Genomic DNA, 23,053 nt, shown 5'->3' with positions numbered 1-23,053 from the left:
AATGTTTGCCTGATGTGTGTAATGTGATCCGCCCTGAGTCCCCTTCAGGGTGAGAAGGGCGGAATATAAATGCTGTAAATAAATAAATAAATAAATAAGGAAGGGCAGGATTTTAAAGGCAAAAATTGAAATGAGAACTAATATTAAAGCATATCTCCTTGTGCTGGATTCAATGTTGTATCAGGGGTGGGAGAAGGTCACGGTGAGGAAAATTACTGTCATTTTCTTTGCATTAGGACTGTGTCACAATAACTCATGTGTTATTGATAGTATCATATTGAGCACCAATAATTTCTTCAGTGGCATATGTGCATTTGCCAATCTGTGGTTCCATGATCAGACTTCTGGACACCTTCGTAACCTCACCTTCCTGTACCTACCCAGCATACCTTGTGGTTAATATATATGTGTGTGTGTGAGAATCCCTTCACTGGTATCATGCTACTGCTGGCATGCTGACAAAGAAATGAAAGGGACCCATCACTCTATGGCTGGCAATGGGCATGTGAAAAAATATTGATTGGTTTACCTTTCTATAACTAGGAATAGCTTGGGAGGCAAACCAGTAGCAGGCTTGGGAGGCAAACCGCCACCTGCTACAATGCTGCTTTGCTTGCCTCGTGTGATAAACTCCTTAGATCAGGAGTCCCCAAACTAACCTGGCTCTCATTCTAAACTTTAGACTTTGGGTCACCTGAGTCTGAAATGACTTGAAGGCACACAACAACAATAATCCACAACAAATGGAGATGAGCACCAATCCCCAGAGTTGGACATGACTAGGCTTAATGTCAGGGGAAAACCTTTACCTTTACTATAGTCTGAGGGACCTTGAACTCACCCTCTGCTTAAAACATTTTGAGAACTCCTGCCTTAGATAGTCTATCCAACTGCTGAATAGCCCTTTCTGTTACATACTTTCTCCTGATGTTTATCTGAAAGTTGTTTTCCTACAGCTTCCATTCATCAGTTGTGATCTTGCCTATGTTTGGATGCTATATTTAGTGGCATCTCATCTGTCTGGGATCTCACTGCTTTCTAATTAAAAGGATGGTTGAAAATTATTACCAGGACTATTAACTAGGCTAGCAAATGTCAGGAATCCACAAACTTAGCCACATATATGACAAGGTACTTTTTGATCCAATGGCTGCAGCTTTGATTGAGTCCACAAAAGGTCTTTTCTAGTGGGACTCTTTGCAATCTGAGTACTTAATTTTTTAAAAATATTTATTTTCCTAAGCATATTGCAAGTGATGTTTGCCTTGTTCTGCCAGGATATTTACAGTACAGCTTGGGGTTGTCCTTTTGACAGCTTCAGTAGACTTGCTTTGTTGAGTTGTCAAGTTTCCACACCCTAGCTTTAAAAAGAAGCCACAATCCTCAAAATAAGTAAAGAAAACAAATGCCAAAAATCCCCACAGAGAATACAAGAGAGAGAAGGATTGGTCTATCATCACCAGTAAGAAGACTGTGGACGTCTTTCCCTTCAAAGTTTGCATTAACCCCACATGCACTGGAGTAAACTGACATTGGTTATGTAATCTGTGGAGGATTTTCTATCCCCAATATGAATACCATGGCATTACAGGATGTGTCAAAGCTCCATGTTTAAATGAATTTTTGTGTGCACAAAACTAGATGTGTTCCTCCCAAACAGAGCCACAAAACACAAGCTGGAAGAACAGTAAAATGAAATCAGTTAAAGTAAAACAAACTGTGTAGTGGAGTATCAATTATATATTTTTATTGATATACATCAAATGTATATAGTCTGTATCTACAGATTCAACCGTCCATGGCTTGAAAATACTGTAAAAAATATCCAAAAAGCAAACTTTTATTTGGACATTTGATATAAGGGACATCATATATAATTGAGCAGATGTTGATATCCACAGGGGACCCTGTAACCAAACTCCACTAAATATCGATCCCCCACTGTATTGAGTACATTCATGAACTGTTTTGATATTAATTGAAATTGTCCTAGGGTTTCCAAAGATGTTGGGAAGCAGTACAAGAATCCAAAGAAGTACAGTTATTGAACATTCTTTGTTAGACAGTGATCTCTCTGTTTTCTAGTAGGATGCAGTTAAGTTAATAGTACAATTAGAACTCAGGTTTCCAAAAAAATAGCAAATGTATTTTAGAACACTACAAAAAGATATTTTCATACTGTAACGGCATCTGCATTTCTCTCTCTCCGATTCACTATCAAAATGTAGTCCACAATTATCTCTTTTTTAAAAGACTGCAGTTACAGACTGCTAATTTTGCTCCGTAATACTGATGTTTATTGATACTATTTCAATTACAGAAGAGCCTTGGAACTACAGTCCACACCCACAGTTTCATTTATTCACACCTGGCTGGGGGGGGGGGGGATAGTCTCTTTAGAAAACTGCTAGATCCTTCAGGTGATTCTATGGTATATTCCTCTCTCTATCAATCTCCCGGTCCTCTAATGCAACTCTATAGTATGCTGTGACCAGAAGTGAGGTAATTTAATGCTGCTTGATCATATCAGTGGTTTCATGTAACTGTAGTCTGGACGGAAATGTATTCCTCACAGATATGGGGATCTTATGGTAATTCTCAAACAGTTTATTTGGAACTGCTAGGCCTGCCAGAGTCACTAGAGGTATCATTAGAATTATTGGAGGTACTAGAAGCATTGGAGCTGTTAGAATCACTTTGATGACTGGAATTGGTAAGGGAATCACTGGAATCATTGGAGTTCCTGGAATATGAAGAACTGTTAGAATCACTGGAATCACTTGAGATAGAAGAATTGCTAGAAATGCTTGAGTCACTTGAACTGTTGGAGTCGGAAGAATCAGCAGAATTACTTGAGTCCCTGGATTCACTGGAGCTGCTGGATTCAGGAGACTCTCTTGAGTCACTAGAATCACTGGAACTTTTAGACTCAGAGGCATCACTAGACTCACTTGAGTCAGAAGAATCTCTAGATTCACTTGAATCTGCGGATTCACTTGAGCTGCTGGACTCAGAGGTATGACTAGAATCACTCGAGTCAGAAGAATCTCTAGAGTCACTTGAGTCCCTGGATTCACTGGAACTGCTGGTCTTTGAAAATGTACTTGAGTCACTGGAATCACTGGAGCTGTTAGACTCAGAAGTATCACTAGAATCACTTGAGTCAGAAGAATCTCTAGATTCACTTGAGTCTTTGGATTCATTTGAGTCACTAGATTCACTGGAACTGCCAGATTCAGAAGAATCCCTCAAGTCGCTAGAATCACTTGAGCTATTGGATTCAGAAGTATCACTAGAATCACTTGAGTCAGAAGAATTACTTGAATCACTTGAGTCAGAAGAATCATTAGAATCATTTGAATCACTGGAACTACTTGAACTGCTGGCATGGCTGGAACCACTGCAATCGTTAGAATTCCTCGAATTACAGGAGTCACTGGAGGTACCAGAATCACTGGAAGCACTGGAATCAGGGGATCTGCTGGAAGCATTGAGGACTCCAGATTCTACTGATGTGGTGAACTGTTCTGTTTCTTCCTCATTTAAGCTGTTAGGACTGTCTGAGTTCCCAGGTTGGTGACCAGAATCACTTTGGCCCCTTGCTTGCTGACTAGAATCAGAGTTATCCGAATAGCCTGGATCATCTCCTTGCATACCTTCATCATTTAAGTGGTAACTGTAAAAACCATAATGATCTTCATACTGTGCATCGGTATCTTTTCTTGTCTTGAAGCCACTGCTAGTTTGGAACCCCTTGATTTGATGTTCCTCAGCAATGAGATCGACTTCTGGAATGATGGGTATTGATGGTATTGGACCATGGATGGCATTTCTCTCTCTCAAATGCCCTAATGCACTTCCCTCAGCATTAGTGGCCTCTTTAAAAGTGTCTACAGGAATGTTCTTAACAGCTTTTTCTGCAGGGAAATCAACATTCAGACCCATGTTTTCTTGTGTTGTATGTTCACTCTCATCTTTACCCTGTGTAAGTCTAGTGTCCTTATGGAGCAGATGGCTCTCATTTTCATGTAGAAGACCTCCTTGAGGATTGTTTGGACCAAGTGCAGACATTTCTTCAGCAGTACCAGACTTTCTGGTGGGAGCAAGAAATATTTCTCCTTCTTGGTGGCCACCATCTTTGTTCTGATGGTACCCATTCTCACCAGCAGAACCGGCCTTCAGGATTTCTTTATCAGCACTAAGGGAATTGATGTTGCCCCCATAACCTCTTCCTTGTAGAAATTCACTCCACCGAATCTGTCACAAAGATGTAACATAGAACAATAGGTGAAAGAAAGAAAAAAGAGAAGCATGAAAAAGGGTGCATTTACATCCTGAAGTCTCTTTAATACTTTGTCTTTCCTTAATGACAACATAACAAATGATGGGCTATAATCAGTAGATATGTGACAGAATACGTATAGCATTGTCTGCCAAATACAGATCTCCTGGAGCCACTAACATTAGTTTCTTTTCAGCAGCAAATGCATTTTCTTTGTTCTTCCTGGCTTTCTAAAACATTATTGCATTTATTGCTGCTGTATTATGTGACTCTTTTTTCTTTTTCTGTATAAAGCTTTCTCTTATTTTATAAACTGCCCTAGAAGAATGGTGGAAGAGTAGATAAATGTAGGTTGGGGAGGATTAGGGAAAAGAGTTTTGTCCTTGGAGATCCACCTTCATTTCCATCTATATGCATTGTGAGCTCAGTTTATCAGGGATGCCGAGTTAGGAGCATCCCAGGACCTGAAACTTTCAAGGGCAAAACCTGAGGGCAAAGGACACATCCTGCTGATTTCATTAAGCATATGATATAAACAACACAGCATATAATTCAAATAGCAAACACTAACATGAGTTCAAAGTATTTATTAGGTTTGAAGTGTAAATTTCACAAACTCGCTTTGAATAGGGAGAGAAAATTTTTCATTTAGATGGCCACATATCAGAGTGTTTCAGAGGTGTCCATAGGGGTATTTATTCCAGTATTTATAGGGCTTGGACTAGATGGCTCTTAGACTTCCTTTCAACTCTATGTTTCTACCATCCTGTGAACCCGATTATAATAATGTGTGTTTTATAATGAGCAAGACAAGGGCTCTAAAGCCCTTGAAGACCAACATTTATTGGCTAGATTCACTGGATCCCTGATGTACATAAATGAGATGAAATGCACTACACTAGTGGTTCTCAACCTTCCTAATGCCGTGACCCCTTGATACAGTTCCTCATGTTGTGGTGACCCCCAACCATAAAATTATTTTTGTTGCTACTTCATAACTGTCATTTTGCTACTGTTATGAATTGTAATATAAATATCTGATATGCAGGATGTATTTTCATTCACTGGACCAAATTTGACACTAATATCTGGTATGCCCAAATTTGAATACTGGTGGGGTTGGGGGGGGGGGGATTGATTTTGTCATTTGGGAGTTGCTGGGATTTATAGTTAACCTATAGTCAAGGAGCATTTTGAACTCCACCAATGATGGAAATGAATCAAACTTGGCACACAGAACTCCCAAGGCTAACAGAAAATACTGGAAGGGTTTGGTAGGCATTGACTTTGAGTTTTGGAGTTGTAATTCACCTACATCCAGAGAGCACTGTGGACTCAAACAATGATGGATCTTGACCAAACTTGGCACGAATACTCAATATGACCAAATATGAACACTGGTGGAGTTTGAGAAAATTAGACCTTGACATTTGGTAGTTGTAGTTGCTGGGATTTATAGTTCACCTACAATCAAAGAGCATTCTGAACTCCACCAATGATGGAATTGAACCAAACTTGGCATACAGAACTCCCAAGACTAACAGAAAAGACTGGAGAGATTTGGGAGAAATTGATAGCCTTTGGCAACCTCTATGACACCCCCCTCATGACCCCCCAGGGGTCCCAACCCACGGGTTGAGAAATGCTGCACTACACCAATGTCTTTTGCAAAAACCAGAATTCCATTGGATGTGATTAAAATAGCATCATAATGCTATTTTCTGCTAGATCTGGCCCATGCTGAATTAGTTCTATTTATGTCACAAACAAATCAGTGCTCCCTGTAAATTATTCATTTACTTCTTTATTAAAATCTTTATATCACAGATTAAGCAGATTAAAGCAATAAGATTAATTTAAATAGACAAAACATATTGAACAATTTAATAAGTAATCTAAGTATGCTTTATATACTTACTGGAGAAGCAATTGTTATTCCAAGAATATTTATAAGTAAAATCCCAGTCTTCATTATTGGAATTGGTGTCTAAGAGGAAATGGAAAATATATTTTACTCCTGGCAAGAAGAAAATATATAAGGAAAGCTGATATAGCCTGTGAATAGCCAAATGCTAAGGTATCCCAGAAAAATAAAAAAGCAAACCATTGGAAGAAATGAATTATTAACAAAAATATACAAGTGTAATGAAAATAAGAGGTCTGGCTAGATGACCTCTCTGATTATTTCAATTTTAAGGATTCTATTGTTTTAAGAGTGCGGTTTGTATTGGAGAGGATTAATTGGACTTTGATGCCACTATCATTCATTCATGCGATCAGGGATAGCCACAACTTACCAGCATGATGACCATCCCTATCAGACCTTGAAATGTTGCACAACTATGACATTTTGGCAGTCAGTCCTCCTATAATTGCTCTTCCATCTGTGCAATGACTTTACCCCCTTTTTTGGTTTTAACTTATTTAATTGAAACAACTTTGCAATTTCAGCAATGAAAAATAAAAACAAAACCTCTCTAAATTGTTAATTGTTGTGAGGGGAGTGGCATCAGTTCTGTGCAACTATGCAACTATTCCAGAACAGAAGCAGAAGGGGATCATTGAACTGGGTGGGTTGCAGAATCATGTCAATAGCAAGGGATGGGAATGTCACCATAGGTTACAGCCCTGCTTCTACAATAGATAGATTGCCACCTCTAGCCAAAAAAGTCATAAACTCTAGGGCCTGTTCTAAGGTGGCAAAAATATTCTGGACAAAGCCACTAGAAGTCCAAAAATACATCAGCCACTGCAGAAAAGCAAAAGACGGAATTCTCGGAAAGACAGAAGTGTGCTATACATAAAAGAAGGTCCTTACAATTACATGACCTCTTGTCTAGCCCTACACCACATAATTCATATATAGGACAGATCTCCAGGGTGGTTGAAGCACAGTCTCTGTGCATGAGGGCTCCTAATCTGTTTTGTCCTCTTTTTAGAACATTTGATGGGTATTAGAGTGAGAACTAAGTAGGGTGTTATTGCACACAATCCCATAAAAATCCTCTCAGTCTCTCACCTGCCAGTCTAAGTAAGTCTAGTGTGAAGGTTACCCCTTGTTTAAATATGTACAGAGTTTCTTGCTGCCTGAAAAACCAGGACAAGGTTGAGCACCCCTTATCTGAAATGTTTAGGACCAGAAATGTTTTGGATTTTGGATTTTTTTTCAGATAATGAGATATCTTGGAGATGGGACCCAAGTCTAACACAACATTGATTTTTCTCAGCAATAACACAAGTTGAGTATTCCTTATCTGAAATACTTGGGACCAATGTTTGATGTATTCATTATTTTTGCTTGGTAATCAAAAATATTTCTCTCTCTCTCCCCCCCCCCCCCTCTCCTTATATCTATATAATCCAAAGCAGCTAATGCTAAAACAATAGAATATACAATTTAGAACCTAAAAAGCACACAAACATTAAAATAAAATTAAGCTTTGGAAGTATTGGAACCATTAAAAACCCTATTTAACATACTTAAAACATCTTATATACACCTAATTTGAAAGTAATTTTATGTACTATATTTTAAATAATCCTTGAGACCATAAATGTTTGATATATACCTTGTAGAATAGCATGAAGGTAATCACATAGCCTTAAGATCACAGTATACATGAAACAAAGTTTGTGTACCTTGAACCATCAGACAACAATGATTTCACTATTTCAGTCACCCATATCAACGATTCTGGAGTATTTCAGATTTTGTAATTTCGAATAAGGGATGCTCAACTTGTAATGTTTTTTGTTTATGAAGTTGAGAACCTAGGCTTCCCAGGTCTGGTTAGGGAGTGACACTTTAACCAATGGATCTAGTTACTTTTGAGACAGATGAATGATCCCTTTTCATTCCCCAGAGATCTATCTTGCCCAGAAAACATATGGCAGTGATTACCTTAAGCGCTACAGCTGGCTGGGATCTTTTTGTTCTCAGTGGCCATGGTACGAAATGTCCACATGTAGGCTTCAATTATCGACACCATGCCTAGGGCTCTGTGTGCCACCCAAGACCAAAGAGGCCACATCAGGTTGTTAATCATGGCTTCCATGGCTGGTCAAATGATTCTGCACCAAGCATGGGCAATCTTTGTATGGTTTTTAGCTAACACATGGTTCCAGGAATCCTGTAACCACAGAAGAGGCAGAAAATGTATAATAATGGGTTTGCCCCCAATCATCATGAGAGTGACATCCTAATTTAAGTAGTGAAAAACTGCCCTTTGGGGGTTTCGTGGGGGAGAAAAGCTACAGAATAAGTCTACAGAGCAGACAGGCCTGGGAAAGGTCCTTTATCTTATATGGCAAAAGGAGGGGGAAACCAATATTCCCTTTTTAACATGCTTAAGGGCTAATTATTGTGCTTGGTTAAGACCAACATACTTATTGAAAAATTCTTTTCAGACCACTTTGGCTTTTAGGTTTCCATAGATGGGTGGTGATTCACAAAGCAACTGCCAAGAGAGCTTAGTGCTGTCCGTATCAAATCACGTTGGTAGATGCTAATGTACCAGATGCTAATGTAAATATATAGTTCAGGAGGAAACCCATGGTCTCCACTGGTTCCAATTTTGCAGACATAGTCTCAATTAAGGTTCATTTAAAATGAACCTGTTTCTCACAACTCCTTCCACTTTCTCCTTTTGTCCTCAACTTACATCAGTTCTTGCAAATGAGCTCAAAGTGTAAAAGTAGTCTGCTCTCAATTTAATTCCAGTTTTTCATCTGCTTTTGTAATCTATCTGTTTCTCTCTTCCTCCCACCTTACCCCTTTGTCTTCCACTGATTTCAATTGCTGCAAACCCAGTGAATTCAGAGGGTTAAGGGGAAAAAACAGGAGGAAGCAGAACCTTATCCTTCCAAGGCAAAAGCAAGTAGTTGTAGCCTTTTCTTGCTTGTATGATATGCCTTATTCCTTACTTGTGCCATTTTGACCATGGTGATAGTTTTTTGTTATTAGTGTTCTGCTTTCCATTTGTGAAGTGATGATGGGTATGGTGTATCACTTGAACACATAACTCAGGGAATTTAGCCAAACATCCTGGGTTTAATAAGCCAGGATATGAATAGATAGGACACGCCTGTTTAACTTCTGGGAAAATGAGCCAATATCTGTATTTAAAAATAGCGGCATTTGCTCCATTAACCAGGAACTGTACTTAAATATATGTAAGCATGACACACACACACATACATACATATACACAGTCCAATCCCTGCATATGCAAGGGGATTTTATCCGAGACCACTGCGGATACCTGAAACCATTGAGAATAGCAAACCCTATGAGTATTGTTGGACCAGAAGCTTATCATACATTGCATTGGAGGATCTAGAGAAGCCCACAAAACTCCTCGTGGGAGGGGATATATTTTGGAGTAAATGAAACCATAGATATCAAACCTATTGATATGGGGATCATACTTTATTGCTGTTAGTATAGGTGAGCAAGACTCCAAAGGATCAAACAAAAACACCTTTGCTTAGTCAGTGAGCTCTGGTAGCATTTGGAATGGGGAGAATATGGGCACCTTCACTTTAGAGCCATTTTGCACAATAATAGTTTGAAATGTTTGTCTGGTCTTGAGACCTGAAGAAGCACAACAATCCTTGAGTTTGTAGCTTTAAGATGGCAAGTCTAGAAAACACTGGGATTTATTAGCAAGGAAATGATATTATATACCCCTTGAGCCCCATCTCAACTTTCTTCTCCAGTAAGCTCAGCTGCAGTCATTATAATAGATGAAGGGAAGGGATTGATCTTCTTAGCAACAATGCTTGTAGAACATACTTTTATCTGAAGTACATTGGAATTTTCAGACTTTGGAATATTTGTATCTACACAATGAAATATCTTAGAGATGGGATCCAAGTTAAACATGGAATTCATTTAGGTTTCATACAAACCTTCTACACTGAACTTGAAAGTGCCTGAGATGGTTTGTATTCATGGAAACATCAGAAACCTTAATATTTCTTTGATCTTCCATTGTTGTTTGCAAATTATATTTACAATTTCAGTTGTATGTACAATTTGAGGGTGTCTTATTCTTTCTATTTTTTTTTAAAAAATATTGCTTTTCATATGCATTACAAAGACATAACATCAAGTTGAAGTTCATTCTGAGGTTGTATTTTACATTTATGTTATACTAGTGTTACCAGCCTTAAGTAGCAATTTAAAAAAATTCCTTTCCTTTATCTTCATACTGTGTTTCTTTCATGTTGAATAAGCTTCCTCCCCATCTTAATTTCTTCCAAGAGTTCATCTCAAGTTATCTGTGATAAATATGATGCATCTTCCTCTTGCTTTGTTAATAGTGCTTTTGCTGAAGGTTAAGTGTGTCTTTGGCAATTAGCCCAAATCTTGAAAGGACAATCAGGGTGCATTAATTTTATAAAAAAAAAACCATTCATAGTGGAGGTGGAAACTGTAAGATATGGTCTGTTAATATGATTCAATGCAGCTGCCTGCATTTTTGACTTTATCAAATGAGGACAGCAAACCGATATCTCTATGACACAATATTGTATGCATCCCACTACTGGTTCACCTCTCCCCACTTGTGAGTCTCCCATCCCTAATTATTAATGGGTAAAACTAGTTAATAGCTTCCAAGCTTATAAGACTCCTGTCATCTGCTCTAGACCAATGGATCCCTTCCACTTCTGTGCCAATATACCAATAGTAAAGTGGCATTAGGGGCTGGATCTCCTCCTATCCCTCTCCTTCTGCCCTCATTTTTCCAAAGCTGGCTGGTTCCCTTTGGATAGATAGATAGATAGATAGATAGATAGATAGATAGATAGATAGATAAATATAGATATAGATATGCTGAACATCCTTCATCTGAATACCTGGGACCAGAATATTGGAATATTTGCATCTACACAATGAAATATCTTAGAGATGGGATATATATATATATATATATATATATATATATATATATATATATAATATCAAAATTACACAGTTGCGACAAATAGAAATAATAAAAAACAGCTGCAGTAATATGGGAAGGTGAGGTTATGAGAGTGTGCAGAAGTACAATCATGAGGCTATGGATTGTCAATTCAATGCAATTGCATGAAGACTGGTCTGATGGAATCGTGGCTTTGTGTGACAAATTGTGCTAACGAAGAGAGGTGTAATATTGAACGAGATACGTATCTATGGTCTATACCAATGCTTTCAACAGTGGGCTCTGACCTCAAATGGGGTTCCCTTACCTCGAGGTTGGGAACAATGAAATGTTTCTGAAGGCCACCCTTTGACACAAATCTGTTAGCAACAACATGCAGGATTTACAGTGGACTCTGTAGAAAATTGTGGAGTCCACAAAAAAAGAAAATCAGCCTATTTAGAAAACCTTACAAATGCGGATTTCTTATCAGTAAATGTTTGGTTTTCATTAGGTAAAGATAAAGGTTTTCCCCTGACATTAAGCCTAGTCATGTCCGACTCTGGGGGTTGGTGCTCATCTCCATTTCTAAGCCAAAGAGCTGGCATTGTCCATAGACACTTCCAAGGTCATGTGGTTGGCATGACTGCATGGAGCACCGTTACCTTCCCGTCAGAGAAGTACCTATTGATCTACTCACATTTGCATGTTTTTGAACTGCTATGTTAGTAGAAGCCGAGGCTAACGGCTTCCCGGATTCAAACCCCCAACATTTCGATCAGCAAGTTCAGTAGCTCAGAGGTTTAACCCGCTGCACCATTGGGGGCTCCATGGTTTTTATGCCTATTTTATATACCTATATACCCAGGGTCAGGTAAAGATTTTTCTGGTGATAAGAGGTCATGAGTGGAAAAGGTTTAAGAAGATGTATATAAACATGACTATTGTGGAATAGTGGGCTGGTGTGATAAAGTCCTTAGACTTTCCTTGTGGATGTAGCTATGGGGCTGTCATTAATGCTGCAATTCAAGCCTCATCCCTACTATTGGTTGCATCTGATATAGTCAGCCACCTGAGCTGATTTTGTAAGGAAAGTTGTATCCAGAATCCCCTAGGCAGCATAACATGTGCTGATTGGGGAATCTGAGAACTGCAGTCCAAAAATATTTTTTCTAGGTTCTTGCAAGGCAAAAGTTCATGCTTTGGGAGAGGGACCAAAGGTCAGTGCAAAAGCTCCAGTTTTCATAAAGGAAATGGGAAAATTAAAGGCTGAAAGAGTACCCCTGAATGAATCTGTAGTGGAGGCGGGTTTTGAAGCCATAAGGGTTTCTGGTCCAAATTCATACCCACCTACCAGTTCTTATAAACAGAGGGATGGAGAAATGTATTATGCTTACGCTATCAACATCAGATTATTACAGGAAAATTAGCCTTCCTTCTCCATTTAAGAACAAAACATTGAGCTTTCAATTAGCTAGGAATATTAACTAATTACTGCTAAAACTCCTTCAAGAAGGCAGCAGAATAAGAAACCCAGCTTAAGAAGCAGGAATTCAGTAATCAATAGCCGACATCACTAAATCTCTCTAATGGGAAAGATTAAAACTGTTGAATTTCTACCAATAAAATGTCAAATACATTTACAAATTATTGTATTACAAATTCATGAAGTTACACAGCTGCAACCCGTAGTAAGAAAATGCCAATTTGCTCTTATTCTTCTTTCAGAAAAAAACATGTTTCCTTTTAGAAACTCGGATTTGCTCTTAGGCTAAACATTGTTTGTTGCACATAAACACTTTATTAAAGACAGGTAATGCTTCCTATATATTAGTTGCACTCTTAAAGGCAATTCTCTCATCAAGTTCCCCTCTTAAAATAAAGCACATGCCACATACCTTTTCTGCAGTACAGCAGCGAACAATATTAAAATCATTGGGGGTATTTCGAACACCTCTGTATCTTTGTTCCTTGAGGTGCGGACCCCAAATGGTACCTTGCGAGAATTTAAACAGTATTTTAGCTTCTAGGCAACCAATTAGAGCCTAGCAACTTAACTGTGACTTCACAAGGTCTTAAACGAAAACTCACTAATCCCCCCTTTTGTCCTTGAAATGATTATGTGCTTTTGCTCTAAATTGAAATTCTCCTCATTCAACACTCAAGCAGAATGCTAGATAAGTATATTTTATGGCTTGTATTTGCAAGATAATATATATTATGTATGCCAAGGAAGCTCCTGTGATTACTAGATGCATTCCACCCATATTTTCCTTTAGAGATATTCAGAAAGTGCATTCTAACTGAAAGGTAAAAATTTGGGTGACACCTTTAATAAGATGGACTGATATGTCAGTCTACTTATAATAACTATTCTAGCACTCTTAATGATACCTTTTTGAATGCCTATGTCACAAAACTTCTATTATCCAAACAAGTCCTGACACATGAAGAGCTTCTCTGAACATATATGTATGTCCATGCAGTCCAATTGTCCCAATCTAGCAAGGATAGCCGTGATTAATCCTTTGTCCCACTTTTTCAACAGCTTTTAAAATGCCCTTGTTTCTCTCACTTCCCAGTTTCTCTCTTTCTGCGTTTGAAAAACTGTGCCCAATAGTAAATCGTGCTTCATGATATCAACAGGGGATGTTCCCAGATTTCAGGGCTTCACCTGGAAATCTCAGGACCATGGATGGTCCTAAACTGGCAACTCTAGAGACAAGTTGTGGATTGTTCTGGGACTTTTTGTCTAAAAATGTAATTTTGTTTCATGCTCATTCCAGTGATTTTGTTGAAGATCACAGAGACAGAGATGGACCCTTCAGGGATTAAGTGGATTTCTAAAAAATCCTAAAAATGCCCAGAACTACAACCCCTCTATGAACTATTTACAGGTGAACCACAATCCTAGAAGTCTCCTTGAGAAGCAGCTCATAATTTTTGGCCAGGAAAAGAGCAGTCAGTGGGAGTGGGGGTCAAGCCACAAAACAGCCAGGAGGTGTGTGTGCATGCAGCCACAAAACTGCACTCTGCCCACCCCTGATCTATATAATGACACTATCCATACAGAGGCATTTTGTAAATCATCACTTGTGTATAATAATACACTCCCAAATACTCCCTCGGTGGTGAATACATTCTAGCCACAGTTTCAGACCTCTCTTCATTCAAGCTAAATTTGGGATGGAGCCAGACATGTCTGCCTGCCCCAATTATATAAGACCCCTAATCTATTCTGTTTTTAAAGTCACACATTTGCAATCAAATATAATTATTATAGGTTCATCCATCCCAACATTTCACTGATGAAAAGTGGAAGATGTGTGTCCAAGTATCATTCAAATGTTGTCAAAAAGACAGAAGTTATTATTAAAGATAGAATCCTTTTTTTTGCCTCCCTTTACTTTTGCTTGAGGCTACTGTTGTTTTTATATACTCATGGTTTTATTTTGTATTGACTGTCTGTTTATTTTATGAGTTTTTTTTAGGCACCTTGTGCCATATGTAAGCCACCCCAAGTCCCTTCGGGGAGATGGAGGCGGAGTACAAAAATAAAGTTATGATGATGATGATGATGATTAGGAAGGACCAGACACTATCACTTCCTCTCCTACCCATATGTGAATTTATTATGTGTTTGTCAAGGGAGATGGGGTCAATTTTGTAAAAATTAGGTAATAATAATAATAATAATAATAATAATAATAATAATAATAATAATAATTTTATTTATTTATTTCCGGTATTTCTACCCTGCCCTTCTCCCCTGGGGGACTCAGGGCAGCTTACAAATTGGTAACACAGTGCCATCACATCAACAATACAATACAAAAGACATTAAAAACTAAAAACATTTAAAACATCATAAAAACCAATATACAATAATAAAACATTACCATGCACCGAGGTAATGTCCTTTCATTCACTAGACGTTGTTATTTTTATATCCTGCTACCAGGAGTTTACATGGGGAGCATACAACAAAATTTACCAGTTAAGACACAATTAAAAACATAATAACAAATAATATAACATAAAGCAATCTAATTAAAACAATTAAAAACAGCAAGTATAAAAACATCATAAAAGTGTATCAAAACAACCTCAATTTGATAAATGTATCTCGGGAAACAAGCCATAGATGCTTGGATTAATGGATTACAATGGCCAAGTGAGCCCAACTGGTATGTTATTATTGTTGATGAAGGCAGGACAAATGAGAGTTGAATTGCATAGTATACTAATATACTGATGTGAAATGCATCTGATATGAATTTATTGTCCCTCCATGCAGAACATCAATACTTGACTATAGATATGAATAGCCTTTAATGGGTGGAAACGGTTTCTGAAACACTCTGACTATTTATTTTCTTGAATGTCAAGTGTTCAAAGATCTTTGAGGAAGAGTCTATCTTGAACTGCTTATCCATATTATAGAAGTCATCTACAACCCATAGAAGTTCAGGTGACTATAAAGATAGACAATAAGGACCTCTGGTACATTCACGCAACCAGTTCAAGGCCAAAGCTCCAGACTCATGTACTGATGGGTTGGGGCACCACACCTATTTCAAAATAACTCAGTTTTTAGTTTTAAAAACAAACCCACATTCTGTTTAGTTTGTTCTCAATTACTTTATAGACAGCAGATTATTTGTAAGCAGAGCGCTTGATTTGTTTAAGTATCCATTAGAAGCAACTATATGATGGTGTTATATCTGCTCTCCACTGAAGTGTTGCTTTGAGATTTATTTTTAATGGACCATGGCATGCTATTTTTCTTCATTTTTCTGTTCGCAAACTTCACCAATTTTCCCCAGAGAAAGAACAAACATGTTCAGATTTCAGAATGTACTGAGAGTAGACTTGGCAAGAAGTCATTTGCATCCTGGATGGCTTTCACTTACTTTTCATTGTGTCGGTGTGGCCTTCCTCTTATTTGCAGACGTATTAACACAAACAGTAAATCTAACATTGAAGGAACTCCCCCACCCACCCAATGCGTGGGCATAGGCACCAAGTTGTGCAGATCTGTTTATCTTCATTCCTAAGTGTCTCTCTGCTCAAGATTGTCTTGTAAGTACATTAACAAAGTCTCAGTCATACTAGCCAAGTATGAAAGATGCAAATATAAATATGTATTTTTCCTTAGCAAAGATGTTTCAGACTCTGCCAAAAATAAACCCTCCAAGGTGACACAAAACTAGATAAAAACAGTGATTATATATCATATTGTAGAGCATGTAGGTATGCGGCTATAAATACATGGACCTAATGGGCACCCTCAAGTGAAAGTACTCATTACTCCATTGAAAAATGGAGCTCTGAAAGCTCTCAGGCTATAATGAAATTATAGATTTGTATTCTGAAGGAAACTAGTGCTTCAAATAAGGAGGGAGTCTACCACCATTCAGTCAATAGACAAAGTGCTTGTTTGTAAGAGTCACTTTTAGTAAGAATCAAACCATTTATATATTCTGTTCAAAGATATAAATCAGTTCAAGAGTATTACTTACTTAGGTGATCCCTCGTTGTCCAAATATGATGGCCTTCCAAGTTCTTGGAAGATGCCTGTGCATGAGTTTTTTAATACGTAGTGGTTGGTGCACAGAGAATCAACACACAGTCTTCACAGAGTGAGGGTCTCAACCAGTGGCATAGTTAACACAATGATGGTGGCTTCTCAGGCTGTTGCAGCCTTCTTCCACCTTCACCGCCATTGTAACATGTACCATGTTATCTTCCGCCTGATCCACCATTGCGGTCTTCAGATTGTGCTTGGTCTGGAACCTACTCTGTGGTCCCCCCCTGGAAGTGCATGACTCCAGTGGTTACATGCAAGCCCCTTCACCATGACAAAGTGACAATCCATTGAGGGGCGGGATTACCCTCAACTACTTGATCCTGTAAAGTTTAGGTAAAAGTTTCCTCTTGACATTAAATCTAGTTGAGTCCGACTCTGGGGGTGGTGCTGATCTCCATTTCTAAGCTGGAGAGCCGGTGTTGTCCGTAGACACCTCCTAGGCATGACTGCATGGATAATCGTTACCTTTCCACCTGTGTGGTACCTGTTGACACACATTTGCATGCTTTTGAACTGCTAGGTTGGCAGAAGCTGGGGATAACGACAGGAGCTCACCCTGCTCTGCAGATTCGAACTGCCGACCTTTTGGTCAGCAAATTCTGGAGCCGCTGCACCATCACGGCCCCAATACTTGATCCCGTACTTTCTTTAAAAGTGGGCACACTATAGGGAAAGAATATACAGAACTGTCTCTAGAATCATAGAATCATAGAGCTGGAAGAGACCTCATGGGCCATCCAGTCCAACCCCATTCTGCCAAGAAGCAGGAAAATCACATTCAAAGCACCCCCGACAGATGACCATCCTAAAAGCCTCCAAAGAAGGAGCCTCCACCACACTCCGGGGCAGAGGGTTCCACTGCTGAACAGCTCTCACAGTGAGGAAGTTCTTCCTAACGTTCAGGTGAAATCTTCTTTCCTGTAGTTTGAAGCCATTGTTCCGCATCCTAGTCTCCAGGGCAGCAGAAAACAAGTTTTCTCCCTCCTTCCTATGACTTCCCCTCACATATTTATACATGGCTGTCATGTCTCCTCTCAGCCTTTTCTTCTGTAGGCCAAACATGCCCAGCTCTTTAATCCACTCCTCATAGGGCTGGTTCTCCAGACCCTTGATCATTTTAGTTGCCCTCCTCTGGACACTTACCAACTTGTCAATGTTTCCCTTCAATTGTGGTGCCCAGAACTGGACACAGTATTCCTGGTGTGATCTGACCAAGGCAGAATATCATCAAGTCAACCCATATGTTCATGTCGATGATTGCTTTGTGTTGACTCTGCAGTGTTTCTCTGTTTCTCACACAGAAATTGTCTACAGCCACAGACATCTGATTCTTTCTTAGAAATATCAGGGACTGATCCTTTCTTTTTCCATATATGAATGAAAAGTGGATGCTCTACCAAAGGAATGGTGAAAGTCTAATCCTACAAATGTTACTAAGCTACAGTGATGGATAGAATGGGAGCAAACAAACTGAAGCTTAATCTCAATAAGGCAGAGATGCCCCTAGTTATTAAAAACATGGATGAGAAAATGGGGCTTCAACCTGTGCTAAGGCTCAAAGGAACAGGTTTGCAATTTTGGTCTACTTCTGGATGTTGAGGTTTCAGCAGTGCCCGGGAATGCCTTTGCACAGGGAAAACTAGGATACCAGCTGTGTCTATTCGTAGCCACAGTGATATGTGCCTTAATCATATCCTGTTTGGATGACTGCAATATGCTCGATGTGAATCTATCTCTAAAGAATGTTCAGAAACTTCAAAGGACTTCAGCCACATTGCCTTTAGGGGCTGGTTGCAGGGAGCACACAACTCCTTTGTTTCTGGATGCAACTTGAAGCTGCATGAAACCCTAGATATCCTCTGTCCAGGCTGTGTAAAGGCCACACTTTCCTGAGTGAACTTATCTGAGGTCCCATCTACACTGCTATATAATGCAGTTCAATGTAGTTATACTGCATTATGGGGCTGCATTCTTACACTTCAAAGTTTTCTCAAGTTCCTTAATAGCTGCACTGTCCAGTCCTAATTCTCTTCTGATTTCTTGACCACAATCCCCATTCTGATTGAGCCAAGGAATGGAATATCTTGAAGTATTTCAATATCTTCATCATCTTCTATAAAGTTAATGTAAATCATATATGGTCATGATTTATGTGTTCTTGAGGTTCAGCTAACTTTGCACTTTCTTCCTTAGCTTTCTCGTGTTATTGCTCCAGGTCTTTCCTACTAATAATGTGGTGTTTTCTGCATATTTTAAATTGTTGATGTTACTTCCTCCAAATTTCCTGTTTCCTTTCTCCAAGCACTGAGTTCATATCATTTTCCCTTCCTACCACTAAGAAGCTGAAACAGAACTTGACAAATGTTGGCTGGTAGGAGATTTCTGGATGTAGCAGAAAACATGTTAATTGCCCTCCAAGTCTCATCCTAAAAGGTACTTATCCTAAAAGGTACTTTCATAAATTGGCAATGACAATCCTGATTAAACCTCTGCTATCCCACTTTTCCAGCTGTTTAAAATGGCCCAGTTCCTCTTCTCTCATTACCTCTTTGTCCTAAGCACTTCCATGGCTGAAACCTGACTCCAAAGTGCAAAAGATTACTTTGAGGCATCTGGGCTTTATGGATGTGTGACTGCTCTGCAAGTTGTTCCCCTCACTTACTAATTAGTAAGGCAAAACATGCAAAGCAACATCATTGTTTTGGGAGTTTCCCTGCCCAAGCTATACTTCAGGTGACTCCATATTTAATTTTGGCCTAAATATATAGTGAAGAATCTGCAGAAAGTGGAAGATGCCGCATATAAATACTGATGTATACAAAACATTGTTCTGTTTGGATTGAAAATATACTCAGCAAAGCTTCTTAAAAATATCAAGAGCCTCGTGCCAGGTCAATTAATTAAAGAACTAGTACTGAAATTTAACATTTAGACATAAGCTTTGGACTAAAATAAAGCCACAAGCAAATATGACAAGGTGCCCGTTCTGTACATCAAACAGTGTGGTCACAAATTCTTCAATATTAATGATGGCAAAGTGGCGCTTGGAAGGAAATAACATCACATAACCAAATAGACAGACAAACATTTGATTGTGTTGATGGCCACTGAAAAGCCTTTTCATTAAAGACCTGGTGATGCTTGACAGTGAGGTCACAGAGAGATTACATAAGCCTTGAGGATAGCAAGGTTTTGTGTCTCCCTTAATATAGTATATGGCCACTGTGAAACACTCCAATGTTTTGAATTCTTAGCACACCTTTAACAAACAGACGTGTGTTGTGATTTGGGATGGGAAGGAAATTCATTGCCTTTGCGTTTCACAAATGGAACACAACACATCTTGTCCACTGTAGGCTTCCATGTCAATGGGACATGAATCCAGTCTGCATTTTAATCCAGATTTTAAAGGAGCTATCCACAGTACTGAACCCTATCCATCAAATAGGTTTAGCAACTTGGACAACTGCTTTGAAAGTGAAGTTTTTTATAATATCCCAAGCAGATGGGTGGCAAAGTGCAGCCGATAAGACACAAGCAGGTCCCAGACTGTTTTTGTTCCTTCAGAAATGGGCTCATGAAGGGTTAATAAAGTTCTTTTTCAATTCCATCTTTTTTTAAAGGCCTCTCCTGAACCTACAATGGCCCAGGAAGGCCCAAAACATTGTAAAAATTTACCCATCACCCCTAGAATTTATTTGGGAACAAAAACATTTTGTGGTGAGTGTGTTCTCCTAATGTGCCCCCCCTAACTTTCCACAGTTGCATACCCTTAGATTATATATCCCTATTCTTAAATACAAATCAAAACTGAATTCTCAAAAATAACTTGAATTTTGTTTCTTCTGTATGTAAATGCCGACCTATATTCCTCTTCTCCCACAGGCCTCTCTGTTTTCATGTTACATTGACACACACTAAGAAATCGAGGACCTTTGCCATGAAATGCCAAAATATCTCAAAGTTCTAAATATGTTTTTCCCGCAGTGGTTATGGTTGGGGTTTCCAAGTTAAGGTTTATTATGCATGGTTTGGTTACAGCTCCCATTTTTACCATTCCTCTACTTCTTAGGACATCCAAAATGCTGTGATAATATTAAACTTTCAAGCTTTCAAACTATTTCTAAACCCAAATGTGTTCCCATTGCCTAGCGAACTGCCCAACCACTCCCTCCCAACATAACAACATACCACCAGGAGGAACAAAAAAGGGAAAAAATAAAGTATTTCAGAGTCTTCTTTTACACAAGATCACTCTCTCATTTAGCCTTTGAGCGAGAACTATATTTTTGGAATACCACAGAAATGCAGGCTTTTTTGCTTCACCTCAAATAAATGATTTTCCCCACTCCTAGAGCTTTATCCCTGCTGCTACACCTTGTGAATATATGGGTAGTGTTTATTTGCATAGATGGTAGCCAACCAACCCACAACACCAGACCAAAGTTTCAAACAATACTTTCTCCTAATATCCTCTATAGCAGACCCTCAAATTCTAGTCTTCCAAGTGATTTGGACTTCAACTCCCAGAAGTGGCCAGTGATCAAGAATTCTGATAGCTAGAAGACTGGAGTTTGGGGGAAAATGCTCTATAGTATAAGCAAGGCTCCTCTCTCCTCTCTTAATTCTTTAGACTTGTGGGAACAACTTCCAATGTTTATGGTCCTACTAAGAACCCTATGCTGTTTATTTTTATTAGACTAACAGAAGAAGCCAGGTGCAAAACAGTGGTTGAAATTTGGAGCCTTTTCACACTATGGTTCTACATTAACTGCCATAGATATAATCCTGGGATGTGTAGTTTGCAGAGGCACTAGAGCTCTCTGTCTGAGAATTCCAATACCATTCCATAAATCTCAAGATTTTGTAGTATAAACCATGGAAACATATGGAACCATGCTGCTATAATTGTGTAGTGTGAAAATGTCTATAGTTAGGTTTATAACACAATTTTATGTATAGTTAATAAATGTTTAGGGCAGATAATAAAGGGATCATGTGTATAATGTTCCGACAAAAATTTGAACAACTTTTCTACTGCAATCTTCCATGTTCTGAGCTATCACACAGATGAGTGTAGTCCCCATCCATTCCACATTTTTTTAAAAAGGAAACTTCTCAGTTGTGGAAGTCCGAAATATAGAGCTAAAAAGGGGAAAATATAGCCACAGTGAAGTGGTGATATATCAAAATTGTGCAATTTCTGAAAAATAAATGATTTTTTAAAAAAACCAAGTTTCATGCAAGAGGATTACTGGTGAGAAAAGGAGCATCGAAGTAGGATCTGAGCTGTGGCACAGGCGGGAGAGCAAGCCAGCTGCAACCAGCTGCAATGAATCACTCTGACCAGGAGGTCATGAGTTCGAGGCCCGCTCGGAGCCTATGTTTGTCTTGTCTTTGTTCTATGTTAAAAGGCATTGAATGTTTGCCTATATGTGTAATGTGATCCACCCTGAGTCCCCTTCGGAGTGAGAAGGGCGGAATATAAAGCTGTAAATAAATAAATAAATAAATAAATAAATAAATAAATAAATAAATAAATAAATTTTCAAGACTGCCAACAGGACTGCCCACTTTTTAACTAAAACAATCTAACATGGGGGGATCTGGCAGTTCCCATCCCATATATAAATAAGCACTGTTAGCCTTTTCTTAATGAATCAGGAGCTCTGAAGACAATTGCTACCCAACCTCTAATATCTCAGTTTCAACACATTTTAAATATATTTTTAAGGTGGAGTCACATGGGGAATGGCCAGAAGTAGTTTTGCATTGTATGGTGCATAATTGCTTCTGCAAACTACTATTTTTAAAGTGTAAGCTGTTTTTGAAGTGTGTAGAAACCGGATCCTTAGTCAAAAACTGCTGACAAGGCTATTTGAATTGAGAAAGAAAAAGCAATTTTCCACAAAGGTAAATATACAATGCAATTTAATTGTTACATAATACTGGATTTTCTTTTCATCCATTTTCTTTTTCAGGACCATAATAATAGATCTATGGCTTCTATAGAACCATGTAATTTTGATGCTTTTATTAACTCAAGTAAGGTTGTCAGTATCTTTTTCAGTCTAAATGGAGATCAGTACAAAGGTATGGAGAATTGACATGAATCATACATTACTATGGTAACTTCAAGAACGTAGAGGAGTAGCATTCCAGTTTCCTAGGATTTTCTGCTCTTGACCTGAAACATTGTTCTTCACCAAAACAAAAACATCCAAACCAACTATTCAAAGGGATGTTTTGTAATGAATTTGATGAACTAGAACT

The 23,053-nt window shown here is 38.6% G+C and overlaps 1 protein-coding gene and 1 long non-coding RNA gene across 2 annotated transcripts in view; one reads left to right on the top strand and one right to left on the bottom strand.

Moving 5' to 3' along the window:
- LOC134299338 (uncharacterized) overlaps positions 1–23,053 on the top strand; it is a 115,864-nt gene that overhangs the window by 74,787 nt on the left and 18,024 nt on the right. The window lies entirely within an intron of this gene.
- LOC100567330 (dentin sialophosphoprotein) lies at positions 1,726–13,229 on the bottom strand. Its single transcript, XM_008111021.3, has 3 exons — positions 13,089–13,229; positions 6,201–6,269; positions 1,726–4,257 (listed from the first exon to the last, which is right to left on the bottom strand). Exons 2-3 carry the CDS (start codon positions 6,252–6,254, stop codon positions 2,608–2,610), a joined length of 1,704 nt encoding a protein of 567 aa, XP_008109228.1. The 5' UTR covers positions 6,255–6,269; positions 13,089–13,229; the 3' UTR covers positions 1,726–2,607.

The sequence above is a fragment of the Anolis carolinensis genome, chromosome 5, assembly GCF_035594765.1.
Source record: "Anolis carolinensis isolate JA03-04 chromosome 5, rAnoCar3.1.pri, whole genome shotgun sequence".
NCBI lineage: Eukaryota > Metazoa > Chordata > Lepidosauria > Squamata > Dactyloidae > Anolis > Anolis carolinensis.
Note: the sequence above shows the minus strand (reverse complement) of the source record. Positions and strands in the feature narration are given on the sequence as shown.

Coding starts and splice junctions, on each gene's coding strand:
- LOC100567330 (XM_008111021.3), bottom strand. CDS start 6,254: ATGAAGACTGGGATTTTACTTATAAATATTCTTGGAATAACAATTGCT. Junction 4,258..6,200: donor GAATAACAATTGCTTCTCCA/GTAAGTATATAA, acceptor TCTTTGTGACAG/ATTCGGTGGAGTGAATTTCT.